This window comes from Triturus cristatus, chromosome 1_1 (genome assembly GCF_964204655.1).
Source record: "Triturus cristatus chromosome 1_1, aTriCri1.1, whole genome shotgun sequence".
Taxonomy (NCBI): Eukaryota; Metazoa; Chordata; class Amphibia; order Caudata; family Salamandridae; genus Triturus; species Triturus cristatus.
Genome location: NC_140579.1, coordinates 53,619,709 through 53,635,374, shown reverse-complemented (window position 1 = coordinate 53,635,374; position 15,666 = coordinate 53,619,709). Strand labels below are relative to the sequence as shown.

General features: G+C 48.1%; 1 protein-coding gene across 1 annotated transcript in view; it reads right to left on the bottom strand.

Moving 5' to 3' along the window:
• Window positions 1-2,565: 2,565 nt before the first annotated feature.
• Window positions 2,566-15,666, bottom strand: part of LOC146869360 (E3 ubiquitin-protein ligase TRIM39-like) — a 161,618-nt gene continuing 148,517 nt past the window's right edge. The window contains exon 6 of the mRNA XM_085651902.1: window positions 2,566-3,077. Within this exon, the coding sequence (XP_085508028.1) occupies window positions 2,566-3,077 (512 nt within the window). The remainder of the gene's footprint in view (window positions 3,078-15,666) is intronic.

Here is a 15,666-nt window from a genome sequence, read left to right as displayed (position 1 = left end):
TTTAAAACATAGCCTTTAACATAGCGCTGCACATAGCAAGGCGATAGCGCTTCAAAACATAGCATTTTAATATAGCGCTGCACATAGCCAATCACTAGCGCTTCATATATGGCATTTTAGCATTAACCCATGACAGCATTAGCATGGGGCAGGAAAACCATTACACTCTGCATCAGAACATAGGCATAGGTCACCTTGGCCACGGACACATGGGCCTAAATCATGAGGCTCCTTGCTAGGCATAAAGGCCGGAGTGGGGGCAGCTGAGCCACGTTTTAGGCGTCACATTAGGGCGTAAATAGCCTATCCTGCATTAGGCATGTAAATAGTACCTCTTAACAGGCATACACCTTACAAATGTCCCCACCAGGGTAGCAGGACAGAACTGCGCTTCCCGGAACCGTAGCAGGGCCCCGTTTCTTTACCACTTCACCGAGCCCGACACTGTCCGGGGGCGAGTCCCTCTTCTGGCAAGCTTAAGACCGAAAATCCCCTTTCGGTGCAGCAACCCGCGGCGGCGGCGTTGCTGTATAGCCCCTGGGGCCCTGTGGCCCTGTCCGTGAGGGGAGCCTGCCCTCCAGGGTCTTTAAAGCAATTCTGGGGGCCCGTTACAGCTGCCCGCTGTCAAGTGGGGCAGCTGAGGAACACCCAACCTCGGGCGGTCCCGGGGGGAAGGCGAGCACCGATATTATGCCCCGATACCTCCCCCAGCAAGCGCGGACCAAGGCCCCACTCACCTGCACTCTCCTGGCAGGCTTCGGCCACCTCTTGCGGCCGGTGTAGCGCGCGGGGCTCTCCTCAGCTCCTGGGAGCTCCGACCACATCAGTGCTTCTTCCCGCTTCACCCGGCCGGTGGGGGCAGGCGCCGACAATGCGCCTCGGGCCCCGAACCTTCCGCCTCTCTGCTACGAACGCGGGGCTCTCTTCAGCGCAGGAGAGCCCTGTCGGCAGCCGCAGCACCTCGCCGGACTTCACCCGGGCCCCCTCCTGGGACCTGGGACTTTACCGAAGGTCCCGGTCCTTCCCAGGGATCTCTCCTGCTCGCGGGGAGTCCCCCGCCCGCTTCCGGCCTGCTCGGGCGAGGTCCCGACTCCTTCTAGGTCGCCGCAGGCAGCGCGGCCGCCCTGCTCTTCTCTGCAACCCGGGTTGCGGCGGTGATTCCGGGGCAGTTTTGAAGTGCGGGGTAGGCTCCCACCTTTAGCTGAGGACACTTGCGGGGTAGGCACCCGCGTTGGGCACCAGAACCGCGGGGTAGGCGCCCGCTGGGATAAGTAAAACACCGCGTGGCAGCACACACACGGGGTGGGCTCCCGATGTCACAGGAGCATGAAAAGTGCCGCCATAACACGGGGTGGGCACCCGTGATGAAAACAAGCACACCTGCGGCAGTAACGCGGGGTGGGCTCCCGCTGGCATCGATTTACCAGTAATATGGCGACAGCACAGGGGAGTGGACAGGCAGCGCCCCCCAGCAGAACACAGTCACTTCAAATATAGCGCTCACCAGCTATAGCGCTCTCCTTCCACGGGCAGCTTGAGTATAGCGCTCTCTCTCTGCAGGCAGCTTGTAAATAGCGCTCTCTCTCTGCAGGCAGCTTGTAAATAGCGCTCTTTCTCTGCAGGGGCTGCAGTCCGGGACCCACGAGGCGCTTGCTGGTTCCTGCCCCTTGGTTGAGGGTTTCTTGAGGGGGGGAGTTGCGTTAGTGGCTGCAGGCGGGCTAATTAGTCTCTGCCTGTCGTCCCTGGGTTCTCCTCTCGCCGGGCCAGATCAGTGGGTTAGTTCAGGATCCGTCACTCACTTAAAAGGCAGCACCTAAACCCTGTCACTTTCAGAGGCATAGATCCCTGAATAAACCCTACCGCCTAAAACTCCTGCGTAGGCTTCTCCAGGTCTGCGTTGCCCCAACTATAGCTTTCCCTCGCCCTGGGGACAGTAGAGGGGGGTAGGTTGGCTCAGGGCCCAGCACACAGGCCCATGTGGCGGTAACCCCTGGCAGCAGGTCCCCTCTCTCTCAGGTCCACCCTCTGACTGAGCACATGGCAGCCCAGCTCCGCCCTTTATACGCCCCTCACCCCACCTTCCAGACAGTGCCAGAAGCTTCTAGAAGCGTCTGGGGAGACTGGCTCTAACTGGCCTAGGGGGAGGGGTAGAGCACCCTGGGTGCCAGGCTTCCCTCCAAAAGCTGGGGTTGCTGGGAAATAATAACTAGACTGTTAACCCAGCTCAGTCAAATGGCGCAACCACACAGCTATGGCATCCATTTTAAGTTATATGTTTAAAATGGGGAAACTCAGTCTGCGTGCACTATCACACAGCATTCAATCTTTGCATGTACACCTCATGCGATTTCTCAGAAAAGCGAAAAATTTCTGGGAAAAAGGGCCAAGTCCAACAATATGTAGAAGGAAAAGAGATACATAGTTTCACGTGAGGCTTCTGGTTGTCATGGAAACAGGTGAGAGGGTCATTGTGAAGAAGATTCTTTGGAATGTTGGTGTTTGAAGGTCCTTTGGAATGTTGGTGTTTGAACCATGGATGACAGTTGGGGGGGCGGGAGGGGGGGCTCACCTCAGCCTCAGCTCCGCTCCTCCCCCAAGACAGAAGTACGGGAAGAGCCTCTGCGTGAAGGGCGCCCGCAGGAAGGTGTAGAGAAGCTCCATGGAGTCAGCATTGTACAGGGACAGCTGCCCCCCCTCGTAGTCCAGATACACCCCCAGCTTCAGGGGCTTCTCACGAGGGGACAGAGGGGTCTGAGGGTCGGTGAGAGCCTTGTACTGACCCACCAACCCCTCCACAGCCCAGACTCCCCCCTCAGGTGACCATGTGAACCCTCCCTTCCTGTTCACAGACTCTGCTGTGACCCCCACATGCCACAGCGCCCCCTCCTGCAGCAGCTGCACCTCCCAGTAATGTCTGCCCGAGGTGAACCCCTCGCTCCCCAGCACACAGGGCCAGTAGGTGAATCTTTTGGGGGTGTCCGGCAGGGTCTGTGCTGTGCCCGTCTCTCTCACACGTCTCCGCCCCTCAGACAGGAGGAGCTCAGGATGAGCCGTGTCAGGATCCAGAGTCACCATCACTGCAGAGAAGAGATTCACAATTAGAGATGTAAGGACACAAAGAAAGGCTGTAATTACTGCTTCTGTTTTACATATGATTAATGTACACCACACCTGGAAGGAGCACGCAGCGCTAGAGAGCGCGGCACTAGACTGCTCACTACACTAAAGCGAGCGACACTAGACTGCTCACTACACTAAAGCGAGCGGCACTAGACTGCTCACTACACTAAAGCGTGCGGCACTAGACTGCTCACTACACTAAAGCACGCAGCACTAGACTGCTCACTACACTAAAGCGAGCGGCACTAGACTGCTCACTACACTAAAGCGTGCAGCACTAGACCGCTCACTACACTAAAGTGAGCGGTACTAGACTGCTCACTGCACTAAAGCACGCGGCACTAGACTGCTCACTACACTAAAGCGAGCGGCACTAGACTGCTCACTACACTAAAGCGTGCGGCACTAGACCGCTCACTACACTAAAGCGTGCTGCACTAGACTGATCACTACACTAAAGCGTGCGGCACTAGACTGATCACTACACTAAAGCGTGCGGCACTAGACTGCTAACTACACTAAAGTGTGCAGCACTAGACTGCTCACTACACTAAAGCGCACAGCACTAGACTGCTCACTACACTAAAGTGCACAGCACTAGACTGCTCACTACACTAAAGCGCGCTGCACTAGACTGCTCACTGCACTAATGCACACAGCACTAGACTGCTCACTGCACTAAAGCGTGCAGCACTAGACCGCTCACTGCACTAAAGTGTGCAGCACTAGACTGCTCACTACACTAAAGCACGCGGCACTCGACTGCTCACTACACTAGAGCGTGTGGCACTAGACTGCTCACTACATTAAAGCGCACAGCACTAGACTGCTCACTACACTAAAGTGCATAGCACTAGACTGCTCACTACACTAAAGTGCGCTGCACTAGACTGCTCACTGCACTAATGCACACAGCACTAGACTGCTCACTGCACTAAAGCGTGCAGCACTAGACCGCTCACTGCACTAAAGTGTGCAGCACTAGACTGATCACTACACTAAAGCGCGCGGCACTCGACTGCTCACTACACTAGAGCGTGTGGCACTAGACTGCTCACTTCACTAAAGCGCGCAGCACTAGACTGCTCACTACACTAAAGCGCGCGGCACTAGACTGCTCACTACACTAAAGCTCGCATTCATCCAGAGCACACACTACACCAAACAGTGTACTACATAGGACATTCTACTACACACTACACTGCACCACGCAGCATACTACATTGCACTACCACACATGACGCACACTACAATAGCAGATAGTAACAGCAACTTGATTAGATGGTACAGAGTGACAGAGCTACTCCAAGGCATACTGTACTAATCAGTACTCTCTAATTGTACAGAGTAACAGAGCTAAAAGAAGGTATAGAGTACTAGTCAGTACACTGCATTAGATGGCACAGAGTGACAGAGATACTCCAAGGCATACTGGGCTAGTCAGTACACCACATTAGTTGGTACAGAGTTACTCCAAGGTATACTGTACTAGTCAGTACACTGTGTTATAATGATAGAGAGTAACAGAGCTACTCCAAGGTATATTGCAGGTATATAGGTGTAGAGGAGGAGATCTACTAGAAGGTACACAGTACTACTCAATCCACTGCATCAGATGGCACAGAGTGACAGAGCTACTACAATGTATACTGTACTAGTCAGTACACTGTATTAGACTGTACAGAGTGAGAGAGTTACTAGAAGGTATATAGTACTAGTCAGTACTCTGCATTAGATGCCACAGAGTAACAGAGGTACTAGAAGTGTACTCTACTAGTCAGTACACTGCATCCTATCGAACGGAGTGACAGAGCTACTAGACGCTATACAGTACTGGTCAGTACACTGCATTACATGTCACAGAGTGACAGAGGTACTAGAAATGCACTGTACTAATCCATTAGATGGTACAGAGTGACGGACGTCTTCCAAGGTATTTTGTACTATACAGTACACTGCATTCGATGGTACAGAGTGATAGACGTATTCCAAGGTATATTGTACTAGTCAGTACATTGTGTTATATGACAGAAAGGCAGAGAGCTACTCCAAGGTATACAGTACTAGGCAGTACCCTGTATTGGATGGCGCAGAGTAAGAGAGCTACTAGAAGGTATACAGTACTAGTGAGCACACGGTATCAGATGGCACACAATGACAGAGCTACTATAAGGTATACTGTACTAGTTTATAGATACAGTTGTTATTCCAGGTGTAAGTCAGCAGCAGGTACACTCATGCATTGATACCACTCTGCACATCTTGCTGGTGGTCCTCGTGTCTTTTAGACTCCCACAGACTTTGCAGACACTGCCTTTGGCTTTAGCTGTCCACAGACACCACCTCCTATTCCTACTGGACCTCAGCCAGGATTTGGGGGTCACAGTTAAGTTTCTGATCAGAAGTGCTGTGGACGAAAGACATTTGGTTGTAACGTGAAGGCCGGAAAGCCGAGGTCCATCTCTTGAGATGTCCAATCTCAGGTCCATGTTCGCAAGGCCCCTGTCTAGCCTTAGGAATATCTGAGAGGGAATAAACATTTCTACCTCAGGTCGGTGCAGCTGGAGAGAGGATCATTTTAATCTGATTAACTTCCAGCAGGGGCCGGTCCATGCCTGAGCTAAACTCTAGTGAAGTCAAGACTACAGGGTTGTGTGGGAGGGTTTTCACATTTTCCCAATAAATTTATTTAAAACTCCAAGTATTTAGGGAAATAAACCACCGCACATCATTTGTGGGTCAGAAGGTTACAGTGGGAACAAAGCAAGATTACAATGTAGGTGTTCAATTATTTACAGACATATTCGAGACCCAGTTATCTTGTAGAAACACTACAGGGGCTGAGCCAGAATATCTTACTAAACTCCACTGCCCTATCAGAAGCCACAGCCCAGAGATTCCTAATTACAGTTCTGTGTAAACACCAATTGGACTAAAAGGAAAATGCTACTTACCAGTATGCATCTGTTCTTGGCATGTAAAGCTGCAGAATATCATACTTTTGCATATATCGCCATCTGGTGTTGGGCTCGGATGATTGCAGTTTGTTGTTGTCTTGGAAGAAGTCTTCGTAGTCACGAGATAGGTGACTCCTCCGTTGAACAATAGTGCGCATGGGCATCGACTCCATCCTCACATTGTTTTTCGCCATGATGGGCAATGATGGAGTTTGTAAGAAACAGAAAAGATGTCCATGTGAATGTATCTAAGTAAGATAGCACAGAAACAGATAGAGGTTCCGGGGAGGCGGGTAGGTGTGTGATAGGCTGCACCTCTACATGCCAAGAACAGATGCATACTGGTAAGTAGCATTTTCCGTTCGAGGCATATGAGCTGCAGATTGTACACTGTGCATAGACTATACAGCAGTGCCTCCCTTATCGGTGGTCACCTGTATCTGTTGCAGTGGTCTGAAAAAGTGTTTTAAGAACAGCCTGGCCTACAGAAGCCTGTTGTTTTGCCTGCACGTCTACACAATAGTGTTTGGTGAAGGTGTGTGGCGTAGACCATGTTGCTTGCTGCCTTACAAATGTCATCTAAGGGGATGTTCCCTAAGAATGCCATGGAAGCCCCTAGTTTGCGTGTTGAGTGCGCTCTAAGGGGAATTGGTAATGTGCGTTTTGCCTTTTGTTTGTAGCATATTTGGATGCATTTGACTACCCACCTGGAGATGGGGTTTCCTTTATGAGGTGGGGAGAAAGCTACAAACAGTTGGTTTGTGTTTTGAAAGGGTTTAGTTCTGTCAATGTAATAAAGTATAGCTCTTTTGACATCAAGTGTGTGAAGAGCTTTCTCTGCTAGGGGATCTGGGTTTGGGAAAAACACGGGTAACTCTACAGATTAATTAAGATGGAAAGCAGAGATTACTTTGGGAAGGAATTTGGGATTTGTTCTAAGAACCACCTGGTTACGATGTATTTGTAAGAATGGTTCTTGTATGGTTAAAGCCTGGATCTCACTTACTCTCCTGAGAGAGAATGGAATGAATGGAATGATTTTAATGCTAGAAATAATGCCAGTAATTCTAGGTGATTGATGTGGAGCACGTTTTGTTGAGGGGTCCACCTGCCCTGAATTGTGTGGTTTAGGAGATGGGCTCCCCAGCCGGTGAGTGATGCGTCCACTGTTAGCACCTGTGGAACTGGGTCTAGAAACGGCCGCCCTCTGGAAAGGTTTTTTGTGTTCCACCACTGCAGAGAGCGATGTATGCGGCTGTCCAGCAACACCAGATCTGAAAGCTGACCTTGAGCCTGGTTCCATTGACGTGCTAAGCATTCCTGTAAAGGGCGCATCTGAAGTCTTGCATGAGGGTCTATGAAAATGCAAGAGGCCATCACTCCTATGAGCCACACACAGTTTCCACTAACTTTATCCTACAACTTCTGGAGGTCTGTCTCACTAGAAACTTCTTTAAAGGTACCTCGATGGGCGCTAATTTTGCCCCTAATCTGGCCATTCTCTACATGGACTCTCTTGAGGTCAACCAAATACTAGCAGACACTAATCCCTTTCGCTCATGCATTGGAAAATGGAAACGATACATAGACGATATCTTTATGATTTGGCAGGACAGTGAGATTACTCTTGAATCATTTCTCCACTGGCTTAACAACAACTGCGGTGGCTTGAAATTCACCCTTACCCACGATAAAACATCCATCTCATTCCTTCACCTAAAAATTAAACATAATGAGGACACGCTCATAAACCAACGGAACGTAATACCTTATTGAGCTATGATAGTAACCATCCACGGGCACTCCGAGATTCACTCCCATTCTCTCAGTTCCTACGGATCAGAAGGAACTGTTCCCTAAAGGATGATTTTTTCCTTGAAGCCAAAACACTATGTACCAAACTGACCAGTAGAGGCTACCCCCGCAGACTTGTTCGTAATGCAATGAAAAGAGCATGGTACTGCCCCCCCTGAGGTTCTATTGGAGCCCAAAATAAAAATCAACTCTAATCGTCTGGTATGCGTAACTACCTTCTCCCCAGTCTCAAATGCAATACGAAAAACTATCATAAAAAATTGGCCGGTTCTCAGTGCAGGAACCCTCAACTTGGAACGTCCAATGTTCGCTTTTAAGAAAAGCAGAAACATCAAGGATCATCTTGTCCGTGCAGCATTACCCAGCAACAAAAAAAGCCACCCTACATTGAATGATCTCTGGTCCCTTGCACCTTGAAAGGGTCACTCGAAATGTGGTAACTCCGTGGTATGTGATTTTACAATTGAGGCCAAAGAGTTTGTTTTCAAAGATATCAAAACTGAATTGAAAATGTTCACAAACTGTAATACATGCGATGTTGTGTATGCCATCCTCTGCCCGTGCAACAAAATATACGTTGGACAAACAACACAAAAGATCCGTCTACGAATCTCCCAACACAGGAGCAGAATCAGGTGCAAAACAGCGAATGCACCCTTGGTTGAACATTTCGAACAAAATGGACACTCTGAAAACGATATTCGTTGGGTTATTATCACTGTGGTGAAACTACCTCCAAGAGGAGGCGACATCTCGAAAATACTGAACAAAGAAGAAGTTAAATGGATCCTAAAAACAGACAGCTTAAATACTGGATTGAACCGCCTTGAGGACTGGGCCTCATTGATATAGCATAATTCCGATGTGTATGTGTATGATCGATACTGTTTATGTTCTCTAAATTGCCCAAAAAGTTGTTTTATTTTGCAATTGTAAATTATATGTCATCATAACTCTGTTTATAAACTACAGGTCACTCCCCTCTATGCACAACCAACACTTCCAAAATGGCGTCTTTACCTTGTTTTTCTCCTTACGTTAGCGCCTCCCCCTCACTTCTGATCACTTCTGACCACGCCATTGCTTATACTTCTCTATATGCACTGGCTATTCTCCATAATCCAATTGATGTTAATGCTGTCATCTCGAAATGATACTGTACTGAAGTTCTTTAATTAGCACGTGTTTGAGACTATGTATGCACCTGGCTACTCTCTTTAATCCAAGTGCTTCTAATGCCGCCATCTCTAATTTTCACCGCGCTGAGTTTCTTTATTTAGTATGTAACTGAGCCTATGTATGCACCTGTCAGAACGTTACAACCGTTCAATTGTTTCTGAATTATTGACTAGATGCTACCTGCGCGCTATTTTACCCTCCCACACTCCTTGGTTAGACTCAACATCACCGCTGATACTATCGCACTAAGACGCCTGACTGATTATGTGTCCAAGCATGTTCTACAATCCCCCACCCTCACTCATCATAATTTTAACCTATTTCGCAGCGATTGCACTCGCCTTGTTTGACACTCCTGCATACACTTGCCTGTGCACTTAACTATTTAGCATGGCTCAACGACTTATCTAACTGTTCTTCTCAATGCCCCATCGTGGCCTTACCTTACTAGGTTAACAACCACACCTTGTCTACACATCATATTATATACATGGTCCATATACCACTTGAGCACACCAGCCTTTTTTCACGTCCCATACGACTCACAACCTACCTCTTCCTATGTGGCTCTCGTATCTTAATGCATGCTAACCAGAACTTTCAGAGTCTGAAATGCATGTTTTTGTCACTGCGTTGCCACTATTACGTTCCTAGTTATCTGAAATCCTCCTAACTGTTTCGCTTATGTATCTTTTTTCCCCCCTTGCTCCCCCAGGCTAATGAGGCTCTATTTAACAGGCATGTTATTTAAGTCCTGATGATGATCCGCTCATTCTTCAAACGGATCGAAACTCCGTCAACACACTAAAGCACCTTATACGCAAAAAACCTTTCGTTCATTCCGCTGTAAAGGTGTTTTGTAGCGATTTGTTCTTGTCACACTGTATATCCTCCTTGTGTAACAAACCGGAAAAGCTTTTTTCCCTTGTTTATGTACTCTACTGGCTAAATAGGACACAGGATTGTGTCCCATCTTATGTATTGTTTAGTATGATTATATCCTAAGCCTACAAGTAAATATCAGACCTCTGTCCGGCTGGACAAGTCCACTAAATATAGCTACGATTGAGTCTATATTCATTCCTTTGGTTTCCATTTCCCTTTCTGGGGACCACTGTTGCTGAAAACAATCATTCGTATGGGCTGCATACACACTTGAGCTGGAAGGGAGTGTTGGGGTTGAAACTTTGTGATGAGGGTTTGCACACTGGCTATCCAGGCTGGATTGGGGTATGCCAGAGCTTTGGAAGTGTCTACTGTGGCTCCTAGATACTGATGTAGGTAGGAGGGCTGCAGATGTTACTTGGTGAGGTTTATTGCGACCCCAAGTCGTGGAGCAGCTGAATTGTTTTGTAAGTGTGGTGAACACACTGGCTGTGTGACTTGGCTTTCATCAGCCAGTCGTCCAGGTATGGAAACACGTGAATCTGTTGTCTCCGCAAGTGTGCGGCTACTACCGCAAGACAGTTTGTGAAGACCCTGGGTGCTGTGGTTACTCCGAATGGGAGAACCTTGAACTGATAGTGTTGGCCGTCCACTGTAAACCTTGGATATTTCCTGTGAGCAGGGTGTATAGGAATATGGAAGTAGGCGTCCTTGAGATCTAAAGTGGCAAGGAAGTCGCGTTGTTGCAGCAGTGGAAGGACTTGTTGAAGAGTGATCATGTGGAAGTGATCTGACTGTATGTAGAGATTGAGAGGTCTGAGGTCCAGTATTGGTCTGAGAGTACCGTCCTTTTTGGGGATAAGAACGTACAGGGAGTAAACCCCTGTCCCTTGATGCTGTAGGGGAACTGGTTCTATTGCGCGCTTTTGAAGCAGTGAGAGAGCTTCCTGTTTGAGGAGCGTTAGACGTCCCGTGGACATTGGATACTGGCGGGATGTTGGGAGGAGTTGCAGTAAGTTCCAGGCAGTAACCATACTGGATCATTTGCTTTACCCACCTGTCTGTGGTGATGGAGTTCCAGACAGGTAGGAACTGTGAGAGTCTCCCTCCGACCGGAGTGGAATAGTCTGGAGGGAGTGCAGGGAAGTCATTGTTTGGTAGTGGGGGAGGCGCGCGTGTTGTTACCTCGGCCTCTGCCTTTGTTATTATTTCCCCTGTACCCACCTCTGAAATATCCCTTGTTGGGGGAAGTTTGTGTGGGGCTTTTGTAGGAGGAGGAAGCAGTGTCTGCGCTGATGTTTTTGGATGCGCCCCTGTAAAAGGAGCGACTAAAGGAGCCTCGTGTTGATGGAGACTGTAATGATCCCATAGATTTTGCTGTGTCCGCGTCTTTCTTCATTTTTTCTAAAGCTGTGTCTACAGCTGGACCGAACAGGTGTTCTTGGTCGAACGCTGGTTTAAGATAGTAGTTTGCACTTCTTGTTTAAAACCAGAAATGCGCAACCATGCATGTCTGCGTAGTAAGACACTGGTGTTGACAGATCTAGATGCGGTGTCTGCTGCATTGAGGGCACATTTAATGGATGCATTTGTAATTAACTTGCCCTCCTGGACCAGGTCATTGGCTTTGGCCTTGTATTGGTCAGGCAAATGCTGAATTAGGTCCTCAAGCTCATCGTAGTGAGCCCTATCATACCTGGCAAGCAGTGCATGTGCATTAGCTATCCTCCAGTGATTAGTTGCTTGGGAGGTAAATAGTTTGCCTGAAGCGTCTAGCAGTTTAGACTCTTTTTCTGGAGGTGGAGCATCACCGGAGGTTTGAGAATTGGCACGTTTCCTTGCATTGGACACTACCAAAGAATCTAAAGGGAGTTGTCCTTCAATGTAGGTGGGATCATTGGGGGCAGGTTTATATTTTTTATCAATGCGAGGATTGAGAATTATGGTCTTGACAGGGTCTTTGAAGACGTCTGGAGCGTGTTTAATGACACCTTTGAGCATGGGCAATATTTGTATTGTCTTTTGGGACAGGGCAAAATTATCTACCAGGAAGTCTTCCTCCATGGGGTCTGAATGCATTTGTACGCCATGATACTGGTCAACCCTATCAATAAGCTGACTAAACCCTATGTTGTCATCGGGGGAGGTGGCCGTGTTGGGTATGCATCTGGGTCAGGAAGGTCTGGCGGATCTGCAGGATCATTGTAATCTGCCCATGTGTCCTGTGGTATAGCAGTGTCATCATCAGGGTCATATAAAGGGTCATTATGTCCACCCCCTTTCCCTAGGTCATCATCATACTGTGGTGGTGGAGAGACTCTAGGAAAGTGTATGAGAGACTTTGTAGGAGACAAAGGCTTAGTAGGAAAAACAGGAGAAGAGGGTCTTAGGAGTGAATTGGCAAAGTCTCTTTTCTTCACAGGCACCTCAGGAGTGTGTGAGGTATTCAATTTCCTCTTCTTTGTTGGGAGACTGACAAAATGGCCTGTTTTAGGGTCCACATGCAATGTCTTTTGTTTCAGATCGCTAGGATCTGGTTGAAACAGTTCTTCCTGGTTTGTGTCACCTTTCAGGCCGATTTTTTCAATTCCGAACGTGGTGTTGATTTCTGCTCTGGAGCCTTATAAGGGTTTTTTTGCTCGATGTCGAGTCACAAATCTTTTTCGGATCTAAAGGTTTTCGGGGTTTGTTCAGATCCGAGGCTTTTTGGTCTTTCGGTGCTGAAGACCTCAATGCCGAGGCCTTTTTGGAGGTAACGGGAGTAGGATGTATTCCCGATTTTGGCACCGACAGTGTTTTTTTGGGCACAATATGCGGCTTGCTCGGTCCCGAGCGGCCGGAAGGCTTTTCCTTTGTCTTCGGAGCCGGGCCTGGAGGCGGGGCTTCTGAAGTTTTCTATATGTAGCGACTAAGACCGTAAGGCGAAGTTTTGACCAGAGCCTTCTTTTTTTCAGGTGGGCTAGGTGCAGGGGCAGTTGTACTCACTCGTTGACCTGGAGTTATGTGGTCATCGGAGTCATCAGCTTCGGATACGATGTCGAGCTCTTCCAGAGTCTGGAACGTCAGGGCCTTCATCGAAGATGTCTTCTGGCACCGGTGCAGCCTATTCCACCATAATGTGTCATCAAGCCCGGTGATCATGGATAGTCTTTTTGGATCGAAAGGAGGCGCAGGCTTGGCAATCTTTTTCCTCGTATTCTGGCGAGAGACAAAGGTTGCAGACCTTGTGGTGGTCGCTGTGTGGAAATTTAGCTCCAAACTGGGGGTATTTCTTAAATGGAGTCCTTTCCATTAGCCGTAGGCCCGAATGGCGCCGATAGGCCCAGCGGCCGCGTCTACAACCGGAATTGAGTATTTTTGAGTTAGCGCGTCGAAGAGCACGTGAACGAAAACAATACCGTCGAGTTGTGATGGTTTGCGCGTCGAAAAGGTTTGGAAAACATGGTACTGAACCGGAACGCTGAAGTTACATCCGAACCCGATGGCGGAAAAAAACGATCTGAGGATGGAGTCGATGCCCATGCGCAATATCAATCAAGGGAGGGAGTCACCTATCTCTACAAAGACTTCTTCCAAGACAACAGCAAACTGCAATCATCCGAGCCCAACACCAGATGGCGATCTATGCAAAAGTATGAATTCTGCAGCTCATATGCCTCGAACATTTAAGGTTCTGCCCAACTTGTATTCCAAGTGACACAGTATTACCACATGCAGGATTACCACATGCAGTATTACCACATGCAGTAATACCACATACAATATAACCGCATGCAGGATTACCACATACAGTATAGCCATGTGCAGCATAACCACATGCAGTATAGCCACATCCAACATAACCCCATGCAGTATTACCACAGGCAGGATTTCCTCATGCAGTATAAACACATCCAATATTACCGCATGCAATATAACCACATACAGTATTACCGCATGCAGTATAGCCATGTGCAGCATAACCACATGCAGTATTACCACATGCAGGATTACCACATGCAGTATTACCACATGCAGTATAGCCATGTGCAGCATAACCACATACAGTATTACCACATGCAGTATAGCCACTTGCAGAATAACCCCATGCAGTATTACCACATACAGTATTATCACATGCAGTATAGCCATGTGCAGCATAACCACATGCAGTATTACCACATGCAGCATAACCACATGCAGGATTACCGCATGCAGGATTACCGCATGCAGGATTACTACATGCAGTATTACCACATGCAGTATTACCACATGCAGTATTGCCATGTGCAGCATAACCACATGCAGTATTATCACATGCAGTATTACCACATGCGGTTCCACTCAACCAGATATTACAGGGTACACATTCCACTTTGGCTGAAATTACAGAAATTGTAGCAGGAAAATGACAAATAGTATTCAGGAATTATCTGCAGAAATAAAGTGCAACAGTACTCTACTGTTGTCTGGTGTTGTGTGTGTGAGTACGTGCATTGCATGAGAGCATATGTGCGCGATGCGACGGGCCTAACTGCGAGTGCAGGGTGGGAGTGTAGACTGTGAGGGAAGATCTTATAAACTGTGTGTGTGTGCAATAGGCCAGTGTAGGTGCATGCGCTAGGTCAGTGTAGGGCAGGGGTCTTCAAACTGTGGGGCGTGACCCCCAGGGGGGGCGTGGAGCAATGCAAAGGGGGTCGCACATTCCCAAGCACACTTCTGCCGAGGCCCAAGGGATTCAGCCCCCCTCTTCCTCCATCCTGTGTCTCAGCCCGGGCTGCTGCAGTGCAACTCGAGCTGCTGGAGGCTCAGCTGGGCAGTGTCTGGAGTCTTATCTCCGGCACATCCGTCTGAGTTTTTCACAGGCCTTTAAAGACCATTTGCATATTTGCATGCCTTTGTGAACTGGTTACAAAGGCTTAGTGCCCCCCCCCTTCAAGTACCCCCTGGGTCCTCACTCTGCCTATTCCTTACATTTGTATTTTAGATTTACTGCTGTAGTGTGAGAATGCATTTAATAAAAAGGAATATAAAGTAGGGTTGCCAAAAGAAAAATGCGAGCCATGTGTTATTTAAAGAGCCTACAAAGACCTTCTCTTGACACCAAATAGACTTATAAATAAAAAAGTATGTATTCATTCGTTATGTGACTTTTCGGTCTTTGTTCTCTTTAATTATCAGTCATGGATCATTGCGGCAGCCCTAGAACACAATTAAAAGTGCTTTCTATTTATATTTGCTGTTCAAAGTATGCACAGATACCTGTTTAAAATACTGTTTTAGGTGATTGCTTATTTTTGTACCAACTGGGCCATCAAAATAATCTGCTGGCTACCCTAACTATAGGACTGGAAGTTTGTTGCAGGATCTGCACATTATTTATTTCCTCCACCCTCGATCCCAGATTGATGCCATAATAGCAGGGCTTTAACTTAGATCTTAAACCCTACGCTGCCTCCAATAACATGCTGAGTTACTTCAAGTGCCTGGAAATAAACCCTGCATTCAGACAACTCACTCATCATTCTCGCCCTTCTCTTTCACGCTTACCCTGCACTCACAGCATTCACAATGCACTCACACTGATTACCATGCACTCACACCATTCACCTGCTCACCGTGCACTCACAGTGATCACTTTGCACTCACAATGCACTTGCGCTGTTCACCCTATACACACTACTCACCCTGCACTCATGTGACACTTCACTCACCTGTCCCCCTCACTGCT